At 35.2% G+C, this 20,732-nt stretch overlaps 1 protein-coding gene and 1 pseudogene across 1 annotated transcript; both read left to right on the plus strand.

The window, feature by feature from the left end:
* The first annotated feature begins 4,242 nt into the window (after positions 1 to 4,242).
* LOC120334506 (all-trans-retinol 13,14-reductase pseudogene) lies at positions 4,243 to 6,120 on the plus strand (annotated as a pseudogene).
* Positions 6,121 to 7,818: 1,698 nt separating this feature from the next.
* LOC144411841 (uncharacterized) lies at positions 7,819 to 20,663 on the plus strand. The gene is made up of 30 exons (XM_078109460.1): positions 7,819 to 7,985; positions 9,631 to 9,777; positions 10,011 to 10,133; positions 10,638 to 10,763; positions 11,180 to 11,344; positions 11,505 to 11,657; positions 12,081 to 12,227; positions 12,340 to 12,465; positions 12,582 to 12,728; positions 13,346 to 13,495; positions 13,674 to 13,820; positions 14,333 to 14,458; positions 14,785 to 14,910; positions 14,999 to 15,148; positions 15,326 to 15,472; positions 15,982 to 16,107; positions 16,445 to 16,570; positions 16,908 to 17,033; positions 17,122 to 17,271; positions 17,450 to 17,596; positions 17,767 to 17,892; positions 18,008 to 18,154; positions 18,270 to 18,419; positions 18,597 to 18,743; positions 18,914 to 19,039; positions 19,128 to 19,277; positions 19,455 to 19,601; positions 19,966 to 20,097; positions 20,217 to 20,363; positions 20,469 to 20,663. Exons 1-30 carry the CDS (start codon positions 7,878 to 7,880, stop codon positions 20,661 to 20,663), a joined length of 4,230 nt encoding a protein of 1,409 aa, XP_077965586.1. The 5' UTR covers positions 7,819 to 7,877.
* The last annotated feature ends 69 nt before the right edge of the window (positions 20,664 to 20,732 follow it).

Genomic DNA, 20,732 nt, shown 5'->3' on the forward strand with positions numbered 1-20,732 from the left:
TCACAGCTATTTCTAGACTAAATCTAGAATTTTAGATTACTGCAATCAAACTACAACTCTAAAAAAATAATGATCGAACTATTTAATGCATACCTAAATTTTGGAATCACGACCAAAAAATAACGAGTAGCATTCAAAATCGCGAAAGCAATGTATTTTTTGAAACCACGACTGAAAATCCGTCAGAGTGACAAAAGTGTCTGAGCGGATGCAAAAGGGTCTAATGCTACGTCACTCTTTGCATCTTGCTGATTGGCCAATGTTACGAAATGAACAAGGATGTCGATGCTCGTGGAAACATCCCTTGGAATGAAATTCGCCATTTTTTCATGTTATTGCGGGTCAGATGAGAGGACGCCACGAGCCGGATCTGGCCCGCGGGCCGTAGTTTGGTGTCCCCTGAGTTAGAAGATGTGAAAACGATTTTCAAATATGCCAATATCTAGTAGCTAATTTGGAAAGAGGCGGGTGGTATATTTCGCAGTCAACGCATATGATTTTGCAGTGAGACAATTTGACATTTACAGCTTAGCAGGATAAGTGGTAATGTGATCAGTTTAAGCCTCTAGATTCAATGTTAGCGTGTTTCATTTTTATTGACTGCTTTGCATAAGAAAGGTCTCGGCTATTTCGTAGTATCCTTGGAGTAAAACTCACAATCGGAACACTCGACAGAACCGTGGTAAACCCTTCAAGTCACAATGTTTATGTTTTCGATTAAAATATGTTCACTTTGCGTTCAGATTGAACTTTTTTCGTTGTTTATTGTTTTCATATCTGCTGTCCTGAATTACTTGGATTACGTCTAGAAATAGTATAATTTTAATCTTTTTTGTTTGGCATTACAAGTTAATGATAGTTTTTTTGCAAATATGTACTTGAAGTATGTAGAATAGAACTTTCCCCGATGATCAAAATAGGAACTATAGGGATACACTGTGTGAGCGTGTTGTTTTGCTTGACGGGCTTTACAAGAACTGACAAGAAATTTTCTTCCCGCAATATACATATATTTCTTGTATTTATTTTCGAAAAATAAAATTTCAATCCATCGACTTTTACCAATGGTTCGTTTGGATTGCGAACGAGGCCTAATGACGTTTGTATATGGCAGTTTTAAAGAGTCATTCTCCATTGAACCATTGTCTATATAAATCTAAGCAATTAGAATTCTGTTATTGATAAAAACAAGTTTAATCTGTACTCCAGTTGGAAAAGTCAATATTCCCAGACAGAAAACAAAGGAATTCATCAACAAAATCGATTATTTTAATTATCGTCACATTTGTCATTTGCCGATATTAAACTGCAGACAACTTGTCTCATAGTTGTTCTGCCTCCTGCGCAGGAAACAATTGCAACGTTTTCTGTGCCTTTAAAATTAATCGATTAGCCTAGGCCCTAGTCAATCGTGTCTGTCATCTTTAAATGGATAAGATTTCACTCGAACAGCGTCAGTGCCACTCGCCAGGCAAGGCATTCGTCCCTAGATCGTGTTTTCATCAGAATTTGTATATAGAAACATGTTTTTAATTTGGCCTGAGCAGATTTCTACAAAGATTAATAATATTGGTCGAATTTAGTTACGAAACTATCCCGCCAATTGTTGTATTAAGAAAAACTAATGCTTTGTGTAGCTATAAGATGTATATATAATAAAAAGTTGAAAATTAGAGATTTCTTTTTGAGAGGTGGCCAGTTTTGTGCTTATACAGTATTGTTCACAATGTTTATACGGATATGATATTCTATTTTCCATTCGTAATTTAAAAACAGACCAACTGCTTTGATTTGCCGTATCAGGGAAACGTCAACGCCCTCGGACCTAAATACCCCCTTCCTCCAATTATCTAAACCTGACTAATTAATTACGAATGGCATAATCTATGGCCGCAGGTTGTTCAATCCTGTTTGTAGGTGATTTTCAGAGAGAAAACAAAAGAATTCATTAATGTAAGTCGATTATTTTTATTGTCATCGCGTTCGTTACAATTGAAAAACTCATTCGTCATTTTAATCGATGTATATGCACCATTCCATAATGTCCCGTTAGGTTAAAATCTTATTGTATTTTAAATCTTTTCGATTTTACAGTATAATCTGTAAGGATAAGTTTTGTACCATATGTGTACCCGGATACATCTTCTCAGGAAACGAAGGATTTCCGTGTGACTTTTAAATCGATAAGATTTAAGCGCAGTTTTCGTCCGGCATTGCAGTCAGTTAAGGTTGTCTTATCGTCAGAATGTAATACTAGGCATATAGGAACATACTTTTATAAAATTTACTTCAGACTGGGCAGATTTCACTAAGTATATATAAAATATTAGACAAATATAGATTTAGAATAACGCACCACCGCGGTTACTTAGTTCAATTTACTGATGAAATAAATCATTTATATACTAAGGATCTGCGTAAATAAAAAGTTCAAATGTATTTTCAATTTTTATTTTATTCATTTCAAATTATATACAGAAATCTTTTAGCAATCGTGCAAGAAAAATCCTTTCTTTTTCTTTATTCTTGTGAGAATCTACTTCTTCATCTGCAGTGAGCTCTCTCAGTGAAATTTTTTTCTTTGTGTCGAAACTGGTGGTGCTATTTTCATTTAATTCAAACCAAAAGTTTCCTCAAAACTTGTCTGGTTATTTTCTCGGCTTGAAAATTCATGAGTTTCGTGAAAAGGATTCGATAGAATTATTGCGTCCTTTTCAACCTATAGGATGACCACTAACATTTTTAGTGGCATACGTAAAGTGTCTGTATTTTCAAATGTCCGAATTCTTGATGTTACTTTTACACCTGATATCTATAATCGTATTGGATACTTGGCTTTGTCATTACATTGTTCAAAATTTCATTATTACTTGGCCTTTTGTTGATCGAGTTATTATGTTTACTCGTATTATTCAACATAGTATTTAATTTGATAACGGCATTTTAAAAATCAAACTACTGTCGCGGTTTTCGTTTGATTTCTGGGTTTTTCGAATCCTAACCACAATATAGAATCAAAATATCTCTAGTTATCTATAACTTTACTCAGAACAAAACGTAAAATTACAATCTACCGGAAACTTCTAAAAAATGCGATTAAATCGAAGAAGGAGTGTGAATTCGGTAGCCATTATATTTTATGTATGCTGCTGAAAGACTGTACCCTACTGGACGGCGTTTATCGAAAAACAGAAAGGGACAGAGAGCTGAAATGCCTTCAATGTGATAAACATGAAAATTGGAGTCACTAAAATAAAGCCCAGCAACTATGCATTTTCACGTCATAATTATAAAATTATAATTCAGTCTCCAGAAGTTAGTGTAGGCTTCTGCTATTGCTTTGTCCAGCCAGTTTCCCCCTAAACATCCCCTTCGTTGATTCGGGATATTAATACAGTAAAACCTACAGTATGATAAAATTGATGAATGTTGTAGTTTTGTGTATAGCAGTAGGAGAGATTTAAAAAAGGAAAACTGTTTTATGTTTTCTTGACTACCGGTAACGTTTTATAGTCTTATGTTGTCTTGTTGGCTCCTTTCGCAGAGAAAGATCATGTTACGACGGTATTCGCTAACTCAGCATTCGCTAACTCCGTGTATTTTTGAAACTTTCTTTCGGAAGTTACTCTATTCCTCCGCTTACCAAATATCGATGAAACGTTTATTGTCGGTCTAGGCCTGATCCTGATGGCGAGATACCAATACCGTTATTTTATGATTCAGTGACCGCTAGGTTAGGATGAGAGCAATCTTTACTAAAGTGGAAGAGACCGGTATTAAAAATACGAGTTCAATACAGTATAAGATTTCGCAATTCACGCAGTCAATTTGGCCCCTAAAACGTCAATTATTATCTGGTTTGAGACCTTAGTTTCTTTTATGCAATGTATAAGAACATGGGACAAAAATAAGATTAATCCCGATAACTTCTTTGAGAAACCACGGCTAGATAACATTACTAGAGGCAGACTTGGGTATTTCATTGCGTAATATAGAGTTACAGCGCATTGAAACCCCTGCGCTAGAATGTGATCCTCACGAGTACAAGACGAAGCAGCGAACTGGCATATTAGTCTAACTTTTTCGGTTCTATTTTATCTCAAAATGCCGATGGCGCATCTTTCAAAAGTAAAACTCAAATCTTTCATGTTAGTATTACTTCCAAGTATGAAAATACCTAATTATTTTTGTTGTATATTTGCAGACAAATTTGTAAACATACTTGGTTAAAATTTTAACATCATGGCTGTTGAAAACTACGACATTATCAGCAAATTGCATAGCAATAAAGCAATTATGTTAGCCGTTGCAATACCTCTAATTCTTTGCAAACTTTTGTGGAAAAAATGGAAAAATTATCCTCGCAATCCATTTCGAGATGAATTTGTACGAAAACCAGAGCCGGTGGAACTTGATCAAACCAAACGAGACAAGGTTTTGAAAGTTGGATTCAAAAAAGAGAGAATACCCGAAGATCTAGACGCCATTGTGATTGGGAGCGGAATTGGAGGTTTAACTTGTGCCGGATGTTTATCGAGATCGGGAAAGAAGGTCCTTGTCCTTGAACAACATGACAGAGCTGGAGGAAGTTCCCACACGTACGAAGAAAAAGGTTTTGAATTCGATGTAGGAATTCATTATGTTGGGGAACTAGAACCTGGATCGATGAATCATATCATTTTTGATGTACTTACTGATGGACAACTCGTCTGGGAAGAAATGAATAAAGAATTCGACGCTGTTGTTTTACGCAAAAATGACAAATTACATAAGATGTACAGCTATTGTGCTGGTGCAGGTGACTACGAAAAGCGACTTATGAAGTATTTTCCTAAAGAGGAGAAGGCGATTAAAAAGTTTATTTCTCTAGCTGAAAGGTGCAAGAAGTCCATACTCGGATATTCTATTATGAAGATGCTCCCAATAGGACTGGTCAAATTTCTGATGAAGATTGGCGTGTTTGACATTCTTTTCAGTGGGTATAATGAGATGGTTGAAACTAGTGTCAAAGAAGTTCTAGATGAAATCACTGAGAATGAGGAATTGAAGTTTGTACTTGGATATGCGTTTGGTGATTACGGCACGTTCCCTTCAAAAGCGCCTTTCCTACTGCAAGGAGTTCTAACCAAACACTTCTACGATGGAGCTTATTATCCAAGAGGTGGATCCAGTGAAATAGCTTATCAAATGATCCCAGGAATTGTTAGGAATGGTGGAGCCGTCTTAGTGAGGGCGCCAGTTAATCAAATCATCGTCGAAGAGGGAAAAGCAACAGGAGTGAAAGTTTTTAAAAATGGAATCGAACACGAAATTCGTGCTCCAGTGGTAGTTTCAACTGCTGGTTTTTACAACACATACCAAAGTCTTTTAGGAAAATCGATCATAGCTCAGTTCGGCCTTACCAATATATGTGAGAAGGTAGACAGAGGCTTAGCATGTTTCCAGACATTAGTTGGCCTGAACGGCACTACAGCGGATTTGGGATTAAAAAGTTGCAACTATTGGACATACGGAAAACTTGACGGTGAAAAGCACATGGTGGAATATTTGTCTTTGCCCAGAGAAGAAGCTGTCAATACCGATATACCCGCAGCATTCGTATCTTTTCCATCCTCAAAAGATTCCACTTGGGACTCCAGGCACCCCGGAAAATCGGTTTGTGTTATTGTAACCTTGCTAAACTGGGAGTGGTTTGAAGAATGGGAACATGAAAGGGTTAAGAAAAGAGGACCAGTATATGAAAATTTGAAAAAGTCATTCCAAGACAAAATGCTGAAACTCATGCTAAACATCCATCCCCACCTCGAAGATAAAATAGAATACATTGACAGCGGTACTCCGCTCAGTCATAAATATTATATTGGATCACCGACAGGAGATATTTATGGCATTGATCACACAAGAAAACGATTTAAGCCTGAGTTGGGTATGGAGTTGAGGCCGGAGACAAAAATTCCCGGACTTTATCTCTCTGGCCAAGATATATTTTCTTGTGGAGTTATAGCGGCTTCAGCAGCGGGGATGATGACATCGGGAGCTATATTAGGACGAAATCATTTCATTGACTTGTTTGCATTGATGGCAAAAAGAAAATTTAATCACGCGTTCAAAGGCATTTAGAATTATGGGAGATTAATACCATTTTAATTAAAGTCTATAATTATTTAGAACTATTTTTTTGATGAACATAGACCAAATACAAACCATGTACCCTCAAGTCACGGTTCATGCAAATAGAAACTATACTTTCTGAGATTTGTTTTATGTTTTATGCATTACAGGTGTTAGTCTTCTGATTTTAAAAAATTTTATGAACTTCAATGTTTTGTGTGTTATTCAATGTTTATTTTTTATTTATTGAACAAAAAATGATGATTGATACATCCAAATAAAACCATTTATGGACGTGATTTGGTTATATGTGATAAAGGAAACAATACGAACAGCAGTTTGAACTCCTGTGATGGAGTATACTAGTCCATTTTCTTCGCGACTACACTTGCAATCTCCAACCAAATTTGGATAGATAACCAGTTATAAATATGATTAGTCTATTGCTAACATCGGGCTTGTAAAAGTCTCATCCACAAATTGTAGCCTCGCTAACTCATTTTATCAAATATATCACTGAAAAAAAGTTCCCTGTCTATTGGCACTTCTTTCACAGGGATAGGTTATTAGAAACTCTCCGAACAGTAGTTTTACGAAATCTTCCCGGGGTCTGGCACACAAGTTCAAAATATTAATTTGTTTCATTGCAATTTGAAAAATTAAAGGAACGGCAAATACGGACCATGTTCAGGATCTAAAATTTATTGTTTTCAAAATGTTATATAAGATACCTTTCATTTTTAACTTTAAAATCAGAATGAAATTGCTTCTACAATTTAATTTATTTTTAAAATTAAACCAAGTCATCCTCCAGAAGTTTTAACATTTTATTCATTCACAAATTTGAAAAACGACGTCATCGAAGTAGGCTACGCCATTTTGACAATAGTACAGTGCCTTGCTCAAAGATTCCCAGATTAGTTGACCACATGGCTTTTTGATGGGAATAATAATAGATTAAGGCAGTCAGTACGCTTTATCATGACTTTGTGCGCTGAGGAAATGCTTCCCAACTAAAATTTGTAAGTAACAGGTCCACAAGCTGATGCTGTATTTTGTTATATGGTTGACATTTGCCAACTTTATACAGTAATCTCATTGCTCACAGTCACGTATTTTTGGTGATAACGTAAATTTGAACCTAAGAAGGTTAAGGTATCAATATAATGCCATAGTATTAGAAACGTGACATCAATATATTATTTTCTGGTCGTGACAGAGTCCATGAGATAATGTAGGTACGATAGTGATTAGGCTATACTCGTACATGGGCTACGTGAGATTTAGACTTCGGTATGCTTAAGTAGAAGCAAATAGATATCGATTTGTATTTCACTTATTATCACTATGGAGCATAACAAATAAATATTTATATATCCTACATAATAATGTAACAGAACTTTAAACTATTCGGAATTTGAGAGTTCATGTTACAATTCAAAAGTTTTGTAATTGAACCAAATAAATATTATATAAAACATTGATAAACTTTTCATAACGTCGTGAATATTGTTCGATGTAAAAATTCAAATTCAAGAACATTCTAAATATATTCTGCAACGATCCCAAACTCATAATTACCTCAACCCGTAGACATAAAATCTCCCAGAGTACTTGTTTCAAGCTCGTAGCGATTTCTTTCTATGACGTCATAATGTTCGGTATTAATTCTGAAATTCATTTCAAATCGACATTAGTCAAAATGGGTTATGATGCGGCAACGTTTAATTTCCCGTTCTGTAATATGCTGTGTAAATCAGCCATAAATGAGGCGAAATAAAGTCGGAATCGGGGATTCCGAGCGAGTTGTGAGCAACTCAATCAAAAGAATTTCTTGTGGAAGGAAGAAAAGAAGCAGAAAAAACAAACAGCAGGTGAGATTATATGTTCCTAAAAAAACTTTCGACTCTTGAAATTACATTTAGTGATCATGTAGAAAAAACAACAACAATTTAAGAAAAGACTTCCGGAAAGCAGTTTTTACTACGTGGTGTTAAGCAATGCTGTCGGGTTAGCATTCTTCGTGATTGTGAAGAGGGGGGAGGGCTGTGAAGGGTGAAGGGGGTTGATGTTTTGTAAGGATTGTCTGCAGATCTTTATTTCTCCGCGTGGGATTGGAATACTTATGGGTTACACCTTATGCTTGAATGTGAATCATGATGCAGATTGACATTGTATCATGCATGCACAGTTGATCAACGTACGAGAGCGTTGTGGGGGAGGGAGGGGGAGGGGTCAGTTGTTGGTGAATACTGTTAATGTAGTAATGTGTTACAGTTATGTGAAAGGCTAGAAATTAGAAATACGTATCTGAATACATGAGTATGGTGCGCTGGTACCGGTACTTGATTTGCAGCATATCGGCACTGTAAATGAGGTTTACAGACAGGGATGTTCGAATTTAATATTCGAATATGACGACCTCCGAATTGCGTTTTAGTGTTTATAAGCATATCGAAGATCGTACGCAAAATTTTTCACGGGGACACACGGCTGTCCTCCGTTTTGATGGAAAATATTTTCCAGTTGTCTTATATTTTATCGTGCGGTAATTGAAAATAGTCGTGGCAATAAATCTTAGCCGACATGGAGGGATTCAAATCACCGCCTACTTCGAGTACTTATAACACGATGATGACGTTTTTGATTAAAAATATTTTACAATTATTATCATACATTTCTTTCATTATGGTCATTTGTTTCTTATCGCCCTATCGCCGATTTCTATCGTGACCGTGCATTACAGAAAATTTTTGCATTTCTTGCAATTTACATCGTCTGAAATAGCGCTTAAATATTAATTAGTATCTATAACGGATTTTATCGTTATCCCGGTATCGTTGATGAAGTTGACGGGATTAATTTATGATAAAAGATAATAGCATCACAAACTGACAAGAAATATTTAACTTATTTGAATCAGGGGCGACTTGAAAAATAAAACAGGATTTTCTGTTCTCATTGTCAGATTTTATTTTGGAATAGGGTTCACTCCCTTAAGTTTTATTTTCATGTTGACAATGATTGGGTAACAACATCTGCATTTTTCTAAATGAACTTACATGTTACACGTTACACCATAATCGAAATAAAATTGATTGATTGATTGGTTGATTGAATCAATAGGCATTAATACTACAATATTTATTAGAAGAAACAAAAAAAAAAAGTTGCAATCATGCCACAATGCCATTTGTTTTATTTATATCTGTTTCATTATGATAATATTACTCAAGTAAAATCCCTATGTCCTTAGATTTTTGAAATGTGAATTGGAAATATGCTTTGTGGGATTTTATAATGTATTTGAAATTCAAGATTTAAAATTTTTTTCAGAATGTATTCGGAATAGTCCAGTATTCGGTTATGGCCATCTCTGTTACAGCTCCAGAGACATGGTAGTATGGTCCAGTGGTCTGAGTTGTGTTTGGCAACAGGCAATAGCCAGAATATGATTAACCGCTGTTTTCAGCGACGCTTTCTCTCTCTCATATCCTAGACTTGTGAACAATTTTTCAGGAGTTAGAGAAGAAGAAAACATCTGACTCTCAGAGGTGTGCAGACTCTGAGGGGTCTGCCACCTCTGAGAGCTCCTCAGCGTTCCACTGCTTCCTGGCAGGTCTAGCATGGATCTTTGCAGTTCTTCACTTCAACAAGAAAAATAAAGTAAGATAATTTATTAATAGGCATTTCTTAGTGATGACTATAACTTGGCGTAGGATAACTTAAGATTTAATAATATCCTCTTGGTCATAAATTGTCTATCAGGCCATTATCCGACAAATGTTAGATTGGCATAATCCAGTTCGAAATCAGACCAAATATTAAAATAGAGTGAAATATCATTTATATATCATTAAATATTGATTTTATATCGCTCACATTGAAACCTAATTTAGGTTTCGACAGAATATGATGTAATTCCAAATTCTGCTCCGAAACTAATTAAAGTGGAACCAACAGCAGAAAATAAACCAATTCCGTCTGTTGGAAAGTCATCTTCACAGGATGATGTCTTGGAGGTATGTTGCATAACTTCATCCTTATTCATCTCCTCGATGGAAACTTTCAACATCAGTGCGAGTTAAATTTTATTTTTATAGGCATGGTGCAATGATACTTTATCTCAAAATGTTGGCAATGTATGTCCCAATAGCTCTGTTACTTAGGTATGTAAATGGCCACTGGTGTACAGCCTTGTTTAGAGGAAAACTCATAATCTTTTATCACGACCTGAGGTATATTGCTGTTTCCTATGCTATCAAAATTAACCCAATCTCTGGAAAATTTTTGGCAACTTGTAAATTTTTTCAAGCGAAGCCCGCAATGTATAGAAATGGTTGTGAGTGGAAGAAGCAAAATTCCATTCCTAAAGTGGATTCTGGGAATTCACAACCTTCTTCATTGAACCGATCTTTCATGCCAGAAAATGTTCTGAATCGAACATCAAATGTATGTGATCTTAACTAGTGAAAGTTTCGTAAAGTATATTTTTAAAGAGTTCAACCTATCATGTCTTAATTTAGTCACCAGCAAAATCTGGGCAAGGAAACATTGAGAAGGTTAAGATCAACATAGAAAGTCCAACCTGTGATGATGAGAAATCCCTTACTTCTGAGAGATCAAAATCAATCCAGAAGAAAGAAAAGCAGGTAGTTGGTCTCAAATTACCATATAAGGTACATTTTGCTTTGACCAAAATGTTCAGAATTTTGTCGACAGTCAGGATTCCAGGCTCGGGGGTATGGTGAATTGTGTTTATCTTTGGATGATAATTATGTAGGAGATGCTGTTAGATTCCTTGTCCTGGTAGGGTGGTTTACGTTAACGCTGGTTCATGATGGTTACTTCCACTATTAAGTTCTTGCATCTGAAACTGGTAACTGGCTAACTTATGCCATACCTGACTGGTAACCAGACGAGAGGTTTGGTTTGTCATATGTTAAAACCGTCTTATCGACTTTCCTCCCCCTCAGGATAAATATAGAAACCCTATCCTATATTGTGTTCGCATATTGATCTAAATTTTTCCTAACTTAAACAATCCCTACTTACATTATTTTTTCAGGTTCAAGCAAAACCTCAGACAGATTGCACTGACCTGAAAGAAAAGAGCTCGATTAGTGTGGTTGAATCTCCATCTCCACATTCTGCTTCTGCCTCCACCATTAAAAATAATGGTCAGAGTGAGACATCAAAAAAAGCAGAAGATGGCGAACAAATATTTTCCAAGGTATGTTTTAGTATCATTTTATATAAGATTGGTTACAGTGATAACACAACAATATGGTGACAATAGAAATTTATATTCGTCACTGAATTGTCAGCTTGCTCAAGAAAAATTACTATCAGATATAAAAATTTAATTTTTTTTTATCGCATATTTGTACCAGATTCCAGTCAAAACCGGAAACAATTCAGAGGATTCACAAGGAAAGACATCCAGCTCTGTGATTGGTTCTTCAGCTTCTGAGCCACTTTCACTGGATAGTGAACAAGATGAGCCAGTCAAGGAGGATGGGAACGACAACAAATTGTCTTTGGAAGTAAGTTTTGATATACACTGTACATTGATCGAAAATTAATGATGAATAGTATGGAGATCTTATCGAACATTGTTGTGTATTTTAATGGCACACAACCTCTAGCACAATTCTGTGATTATATGTTACTGCGCTGTTGTTTTTCCATTAGATTATATCTAACTGTTTAGGTCCACCATCGACCACTTTTGCTGTAGTTTTGTACACTTATGTGTGAGTGATATTAAATTTAACCTTACTTGGTGATGCAATGGAGTGACGTTTAACAACTATTCATCTAACATTGTCAATTGAGATACTGCATTTTTTGGTACTGCCGTAGTGTGTGTACCAGGTTATGGTTGGGCCATAATTTTAACCCAATTTTCTATATTTTAGTTCTATCACGAGTTCGGGACTGTTTGATCCATTTTTATATTGATTTAGCATCAAGCAAAACCTGAAAAGATTTTGGATGATTTGCAAGAAAAGGCTTCAGTGTTTGTGAAAGATCTTCTGACTTCGGATTCCTTGAAAATCAAACTGTCCGCAATGGTTGAGCAGAGTATGGATAGTGGAAAAATACTTTCAAAGGTTTTTATAGTTTTTTTCTTAAATTCTGGAATACTTTTCTGATTCTTTTTCTTACTTTTCATGCTTGTCTTGGAATAAAAATCATTATGAAAAAAAAAATTTTTTGATGTAGTTGCCAGCACAAGAGGAAACAATCAGTGATAACTTGAATGGACAATCTCAAGTTAACAACTCGGATTTGACAAAATTCATCAAGTCTGAGGAAAAAGTGCAAAACACTTTGAAAACATTTTCCCAGGTAAAATTCCAAGCAAATTTATCTTGACACAACATGTAACAATTGTAAATTTAGTGTTCTAAATTACAGTACAATTCACCTTGCAATGAAAATTTACCGCTTTAATTAATATATAGGTTTCAGCAACTTGCGAGAACAACGGAGTCAATGAGGGACATGAGAAAATCTTGATCAATAGAGTTGAATCTCTCGCATCAGATGTTTCTGTCTCTGACGTTAACTCCTCAGGAGAACAAGTGCTCGGTCTGAAAGTGCCAGTTCAGGTATCTATTAGATCACCGCTTCGAGAGACCCTTATTCGCAGTCGTTCTATTTGTCTGTTTGTCTGTCGAGCTTTAGCATCTAAACGGCTGCGACTGACAGATCTGGATAAAAAATTTTACGTGGAGTAACCTGACACTCTAGTCCTTGGGCTTTCACCGAAAATCTGGATTGCTGTTTTGTTTCCATGGTAGCAATGAAAAAACGCACCATTCGTTGGAAAGTATCCTATTTTCTTTCATGTTTTCATAATTTTCTAGTTAACTAATTCAAAAATGAAAATTTCGAAAACGCTGCTCTCCGGGAAGGAAATACTCTTTTAACAAGCGATTTTCCATTTTAATAATTCATAACTGGGGAAGCCTGAAGCATTTTATTGAAAATTATTAATCATTATCTCCAGTATACCGCTCACTCAAGGATACAAATGTGTATCAGAAAAATTCCTAGGCGCTTACTGGCATGTGATGATTGTCGGTCATCGCTAGATGCTGAAATGAATTATGTATGATCATACCAAAAAAGACGATCCAGCATTTCATCTTTTTGTAGAAAAGTTAGTTGGGATGGTAATTTAACTATAAGGTGTTCTGAAATTCTACCATAATATGTTTTTTAGACTGAATCTGCATTTGAATGCAAATTGACCGATTTGCAAGAAAAGAACTCAGAATTCGAGATCGATTCTCCATTATCCGATGCTCTTTTCTTTGATGGCAAACCTGAGGAATCAAAGGATATTGACGCTGGCAAGAAGTTATATTCTGAGGTGAGTTTTTATGAACATACTTGATAGTCATGTGACAAAGAATTGAGTTCGAAAATCGTGTTTGGTGACAATTTTTCTGAAATTAAGAAACAGGAATGATTATTTTGTCAGCATGCACAATGAACATTTTCTATTTCCATTTAATCAAACTATATATTTTTTGGTCTGTTTCATTCAGAGTCAAGCAAGATCTGAAAAGGTATTGGATAATTTGCAAGGAAACACTTCAGTTTCTACAAATGATCCTCAAACTTTTGATTCTCTTAAAATGGAACAGGATGCGGTGATCAAGGAAATTGGGAATGGCGATAAAATACCATTAAAGGTTTGTTTGTTTTTTCAAAGTTTCAATCTTTCTGAATCAAAAAGCAGTGAGTGAGAATTACGCATCTAGTGATGATAATAGGATAGGATTTCACGTATTTATCATGGGAGAGAGGAAAGTCGATAAGACGACTTAATCATATGGCGAACCACAGCCTCTCGTCCGTTTATCAGTCCATGTCAATTATGAGATTAGTTAGCCAGTTATTTGTTTTAGGAGTCATCGACTTGATGGTGGAGGAAGCCGTAACCGATTGTCGGTTACGTGAACCACCCTACCGCAGAGAGGAGTTCGGCAATCCTCTCACATATAACCATCCCCGCATGGGATTTGAACCTGCAAATGGATGCAGGGTAACCAGAGATGCTGTGGCGAGCGCATTCCTAACGCTTAGCACGATGCGCCACAACGCCGAGCTGATATTTTTACTGAATAGTATATCTCTTCTGCGAGTAGAGATTTGATTATTTTTTCTGGTTGTTTAATATTTATTTTTTATTTTTCTGATTCAGTTACCAGCACAGGATGAATCAATCAGTGATAACTTGAATGAACAATCTCAAGTTAACAATTCGGATTTGACAAAATTCATCAAGTCTGAGGGAAAAGTGCAAGACACTTTGAAAACATCTTCCCAGGTAAAAATTCAAGTAAATTTAACTTGAAAAAACATGTTACAATGGTAAATTTGGTAACACCGTAGTGTGTGTACAAGGTTAGGGTTAGGCCATTATTTTATTCCGATTTTCCTTATTTTAGTTCTATTACGAGTATGGGGACTGTCTGTGTTATCCAAGTGGATATACCCCTGCCCACAAGCTTACGTTTCATTCACACAACTTGATGTAAAGTAGGCGAACAAAATTAGTTACCTCCATATCGGTACACACTTCTGGGTTACCATTTCCTCGTCTGCAAGTAGAGTTTCCAATTGTTTAAAATCTTTTTCATTTTTCTGATTTAGTTACCAGCACAGGATGAAACAATCAGTGATAACTTGAATGAACAATCTCAAGTTAACAATTCGGATTTGACAAAATTCATCAAGTCTGAGGAAAAAGTGCAAAACACTTTAAAAACATCTTCCCAGGTAAAAATTCCAAGTGAATTTAAAATGATATGTGAAATTATAAGTTATTATGATGTTTTATGACATTTTGCCATAATATTTTATTTAGACTGAATCTGTACTTGAATGCAAATTAACTGATTTGCAAGAAAAGAACTCAGAAACTGAGATTGATTCTTCAGTATCCAATGCTCTTTTCTTTGATGACAAACATGAGGAATCCAAGGATATTGACGCTGGCAAGAAGTTACATTCTGAAGTGAGTTTCATAAACATACTTGATGGTCTTGTGACAAAGAATTGAGTTCAAAAATTGTGTTTGGTGACAATTTTTCTAAAATTAAGAAACAGGAATGAATATTTTGTTAGCATGCACAATGAACAATTTGTATTTCCTTTTGATCAAACCAAATATTCTTTTGTCTGTTTTATTCAGAGTCAAGCAAGATCGGACAAGATTTTGGATAATTTGCAAGGAAACACTTCAGTTTCTACGAATGATCCTCGAACTTTGGATTCTCTCAAAATGGAACAGGATGCGGCAATCAAGGAAATTGGGAATGGCGATAAAATACCATTAAAGGTTTGTTTGTTTTTTCAAAGTTTCAATCTTTCTGAGTCAAAAAGCAGTGAGTGAGAATTATGCATCTAGTGATGATAATAGGATAGGATTTCATGTATTTATCATGGGAGAGAGGAAAGTCGATAAGACGACTTAATCATATGGCGAACCACGGCTTCTCATCCGTTTATCAGTCCATGTCAATTATGGGATTAGTTAGCAATTATTTGTTTTAGGAGTCATCAACTTGATGGTGAAGGAAGCCGTAACCGATTGTCGGTTACGTGAACCACCCTACCGCAGAGAGGAGTTCGGCAATTCTCTCACATATAACCATCCCCTCATGGGATTTGAACCTGCAAATGGATGCAGGGTAACCAGAGATGCTGTGGCGAGCACATTCCTAACGCTTAGCACGATGCGCCACACCGCCCAGCTGATATTTTTACTGAATAGTATATCTCTTCTGCGAGTAGAGATTTGATTATTTTTTCTGGTTGTTTAATATTTTTTTCATTTTTCTGATTCAGTTACCAGCACAGGATGAAACAATCAGGGATAACTTGAATGAACAATCTCAAGTTAACAATTCGGATTTGACAAAATTCATCAAGTCTGAGGGAAAAGTGCAAGACACTTTGAAAACATCTTCCCAGGTAAAAATTCAAGTAAATTCAACTTGCAAAAACATGTTACAATGGTAAATTTGGTAACACCGTAGTTTGTGTACAAGGTTAGGGTTAGGCCATTATTTTATTCCGATTTTCCTTATTTTAGTTCTATTACGAGTATGGGGACTGTCTGTGTTATCCAAGTGGATATACCCCTGCCCACAAGCTTACGTTTCATTCACACAACTTGATGTAAAGTAGGCGAACAAAATTAGTTACCTCCATATTGGTACACACTTCTTGGGTACCGTTTCCTCGTCTGCAGGTAGAAATAGGAATCTTTTTTCAGGTTGTTCAAAATCTTTTCATTTTTCTGATTCAGTTACCAGCACAGGATGAATCAATCAGTGATAACTTGAATGAACAATCTCAAGTTAACAATTCGGATTTGACAAAATTCATCAAGTCTGAGGAAAAAGTGCAAAACACTTTAAAAACATCTTCCCAGGTAAAAATCCGAGTAAATTCAACTTGAAAAAACATGTTTCTATGGTAAAATTGGTACTCCCGTAGTGTGTGTACCAGGTTAGTGTTAGGTCATAACTTCATTACGATTTTTCTTATTTTAGTTCTATTACGAGTTTGGGCACTGTCTGTGTTAGCCAAGTGAATGTACCACCTGCCCATAGGTTTCAATCCATTCACACAACTAGATGTAAAATAGGAGAACAAAATTAGTTACCTCCATATTGGTACACACTTCTGGAGCACCGTTTCCTCGTCTGCAGGTAGAAATAGGAATCTTTTTTCAGGTTGTTCAAAATTTTTTCATTTTTCTGATTTAGTTACCAACACAGGATGAAACAATCAGTTATAACTTGAATGAACAATCTCAAGTTAACATTTCGGATTTGTCAAAATTCATCAAGTCTGAGGAAAAAGTGCAAGACACTTTGAAAACATCTTCCCAGGTAAAAATTCCAAGTGAATTTAAAATGATATGTGAAATTATAAGTTATTATGATGTTTTATGACATTTTGCCATAATATTTTATTTAGACTGGATCTGTACTTGAATGCAAATTAACTGATTTGCAAGAAAAGAACTCAGAATTCGAGATCGATTCTCCAATATCCGATGCTCTTTTCTTTGATGGCAAACCTGGGGAATCAAAGGATATTGACGCTGGCAAGAAGTTACATTCTGAGGTGAGTTTTTATGAACATACTTGATGATCTTGCGACAAAGAAATGAGTTCGAAAATCATGTTTTGTGACCATTTCACCAAAATTAATAAACAGGAATGATTATTTTGTTAGCATGCACAATGAACAATTTGTATTTCCTTTTTTTCAAACCAATTATACTTTTGTCTGTTTTATTCAGAGTCAAGCAAGATCTGAAAAGGTTTTGGATAATTTGCAAGGAAACACTCCAGTTTCTACAAATGATCCTCAAACTTTTGATTCTCTCAAAATGGAACAGGATGCGGCGATCAAGGAAATTGGGAATGGGGATAAAATACCATTGAAGGTTTGTTTATTTTTTCAAACTTTCGATATTTCTGAATCAAAAACAAACTGAGTGAGAATTACGCAACTAGTGATGGTAATATATGTTTACTAAATAGTATACACTTTCTGAAAGTATAGATTTGATTATTTTTTCTGGCCGTTCAATTTTTTTTCATTTTTCTGATTTAGTTACCAACACAGGATGAAACAATCAGTGATAACTTGAATGAACAATCTCAGGTTAACAATTCCGATTTGACAAAATTTATCAAGTCTGAGGAAAAAGTTCAAGACACTTTGAAAACATCTTCCCAGGTAAAATATCAAGTAAATTTAACATATAACAACATGTTACAATGGTAAATTCAATGTTCTAAATACAGTACAATTTACCTTGTAATGAAAAAGTTGCGTTTCAATTCATATATAGGTTTCAGCAACTTGCGAAAGCAGTGGGACTGTTGAGGGACATGAGAAAATCTTGAGAGATAGAGTTGAATCTCTTGCATCAGATCTTTCCGTCTCTAACGTAAACTCCTCAGGAGAACAAGTGCTTGGTCTGAAATTACCAGTTCAGGTATCATAATTCATAACAAAGTCAAAACGCAGAATTTATCATTTAGTTCCATGATATATGAAGAATATAAGTTATTATAAGGTATTATGAAATTTTACCATAATATTTTATTTAGACTGAATCTGTACTTGAATGCAAATTGACTGATTTGCAAGAAAAGAACTCAGAAACTGAGATTGATTCTCCAATATCCGATGCTCTTTTCTTTGATGACAAACATGAGGAATCCAAGGATATTGACGCTGGCAAGAAGTTACATTCTGAGGTGAGTTTCATAAACATACTTGATGGTCTTGCGACAAAGAATTGAGTTTGAAAATCGTGTTTGGTGACAATTTTTCTAAAATTAAGAAACAGGAATGAATATTTTGTTAGCATGCACAATGGACAATTTGTATTTCCTTTTAATTAAACCAAATATTCTTCTGTCTGTTTTATTCAGAGTCAAGCAAGATCGGACAAGATTTTGGATAATTTGCAAGGAAACACTTCAGTTTCTACGAATGATCCTCGAACTTTGGATTCTCTCAAAATGGAACAGGATGCGGCGATCAAGGAAATTGGGAATGGGGATAAAATACCATTGAAGGTTTGTTTATTTTTTCAAACTTTCGATATTTCTGAATCAAAAACAAACTGAGTGAGAATTACGCAACTAGTGATGGTAATATATGTTTACTAAATAGTATACACTTTCTGAAAGTATAGATTTGATTATTTTTTCTGGTCGTTAAATTTTTTTTCATTTTTCTGATTTAGTTACCAACACAGGATGAAACAATCAGTGATAACTTGAATGAACAATCTCGAGTTAACAATTCGGATTTGACAAAATCCATCAAGTCTGAGGAAAAAGTACAAGACACTTTGAAAACATCTTCCCAGGTAAAAATTCCAAGTGAATTTAAAATGATATGTGAAATTATAAGTTATTATGATGTTTTATGACATTTTGCCATAATATTTTATTTAGACTGGATCTGTACTTGAATGCAAATTAACTGATTTGCAAGAAAAGAACTCAGAAACTGAGATTGATTCTTCAGTATCCGATGCTCTTTTCTTTGATGGCAAACATGAGGAATCCAAGGATATTGGCGCTGGCAAGAAGTTACATTCTGAGGTGAGTTTTATAAACATACTTGATGGTCTTGCGACCAAGAATTGAGTTCGAAAATCGTGTTTGGAGACAATTTTTCTAAAATTAAGAAACAGGAATGAATATTTTGTTAGCATGCACAATGAACAATTTGTATTTCCTTTTAATCAAACCAAATATTCTTCTGTCTGTTTTATTCAGAGTCAAGCAAGATCGGAAAAGATTTTGGATATTTTGCAAGCAAACTCTTCAGTTTCTACAAATGATCCTCAAACTTTCGATTCTCTTAAAATGGAACAGGATGCGGCGATCAAGGAAATTGGGAATGGCGATAAAATATCATTAAAGGTTTGTTTGTTTTTTCTAGCTTTCTGAATCAAAAACACAGTGAGTCAGAATTACGCAACTAGTGATGATAGAATATGTTTCCTCGGTACTCCCATAGTGTGCGAACCAGGTTAGGGCTAGGCCATAATTTTATTCCGATTTTCCTTATTTCAGTTCTATTACGAGTTCGGGGACTGTCTGTGTTAGCCAAGTGAATATACCCCCTGTTAATAGGTTTCAGTTCCTTTACACAACTTGATGTAAAGTAGGCAAACAAAATTAGTTACCTCCATATTGGTACACACTTCTGGGGCACCATTTCCTCGTCTGCAAGTAGAGGTATAATTATTTTCTCTAATTGTTTGAAATCTTTTTTATTTTTCAGATTCAGTTACCAACACAGGATGAAACAATCAGTGATAACTTGAATGAACAATCCCAAGTTAACAATTCCGATTTGACAAAATTTATCAAGTCTGAGGAAAAAGTGCAAGACACTTTGAAAACATCTTTCCAGGTAAAATATCAAGTAAATTTAACATATAACAACATGTTACAATGGTAAATTCAATGTTCTAAATACAGTACAATTTACCTTGTAATGAAAAAGTACCGTTTTAATTCATATATACCTAGGTTTCAGCAATTTGTGAAAACAACGGAGTCAATGAGGGACATGAGAAAATCTTGAGCGATAGAGTTGAATCTCTCGCATCAGATATTTCCGTCTCCAACGTAAACTCCTCAGGAGAACAAGTGCTTGGTCTGAAATTACCAGTTCAGGTATCATAATTCATAACAAAATCAAAACACAGAATTAAACATTCAGTTCCATAATATGTGAAGATTATAAGGTGTTATGGAATTTTACCAAAATATTTTATTTAGACTGAATCTGCACTTGAATGCAAATTGACTGATTTGCAAGAAAAGAACTCAGAATGTGAGATTGATTCTCCAGTATCCGATGCTCTTTTCTTCGATGACAAACATGAGGAATCCAAGGATATTGACGCTGACAAGAAGTTACATTCTGAGGTGAGTTTTATAAACATACTTGATGGTCTTGCGACAAAGAATTGAGTTCGAAAATCGTGTTTGGTGACAATTTTTCTAAAATTAAGAAACAGGAATGAATATTTTGTTAGCATG

Source organism: Styela clava, chromosome 15 (assembly GCF_964204865.1).
Source record: "Styela clava chromosome 15, kaStyClav1.hap1.2, whole genome shotgun sequence".
NCBI classification, from domain to species: Eukaryota; Metazoa; Chordata; class Ascidiacea; order Stolidobranchia; family Styelidae; genus Styela; species Styela clava.

Bases quoted from the DNA above. Each gene is read 5' to 3' on its own strand.
- LOC144411841 (XM_078109460.1), top strand. From the start codon at position 7,878: ATGAGGCGAAATAAAGTCGGAATCGGGGATTCCGAGCGAGTTGTGAGC. The intron at 14,911-14,998 runs GTAAAAATTCCA...TATTTTATTTAG, and splicing joins CTTTAAAAACATCTTCCCAG to ACTGAATCTGTACTTGAATG. The intron at 15,149-15,325 runs GTGAGTTTCATA...TGTTTTATTCAG, and splicing joins GCAAGAAGTTACATTCTGAA to AGTCAAGCAAGATCGGACAA.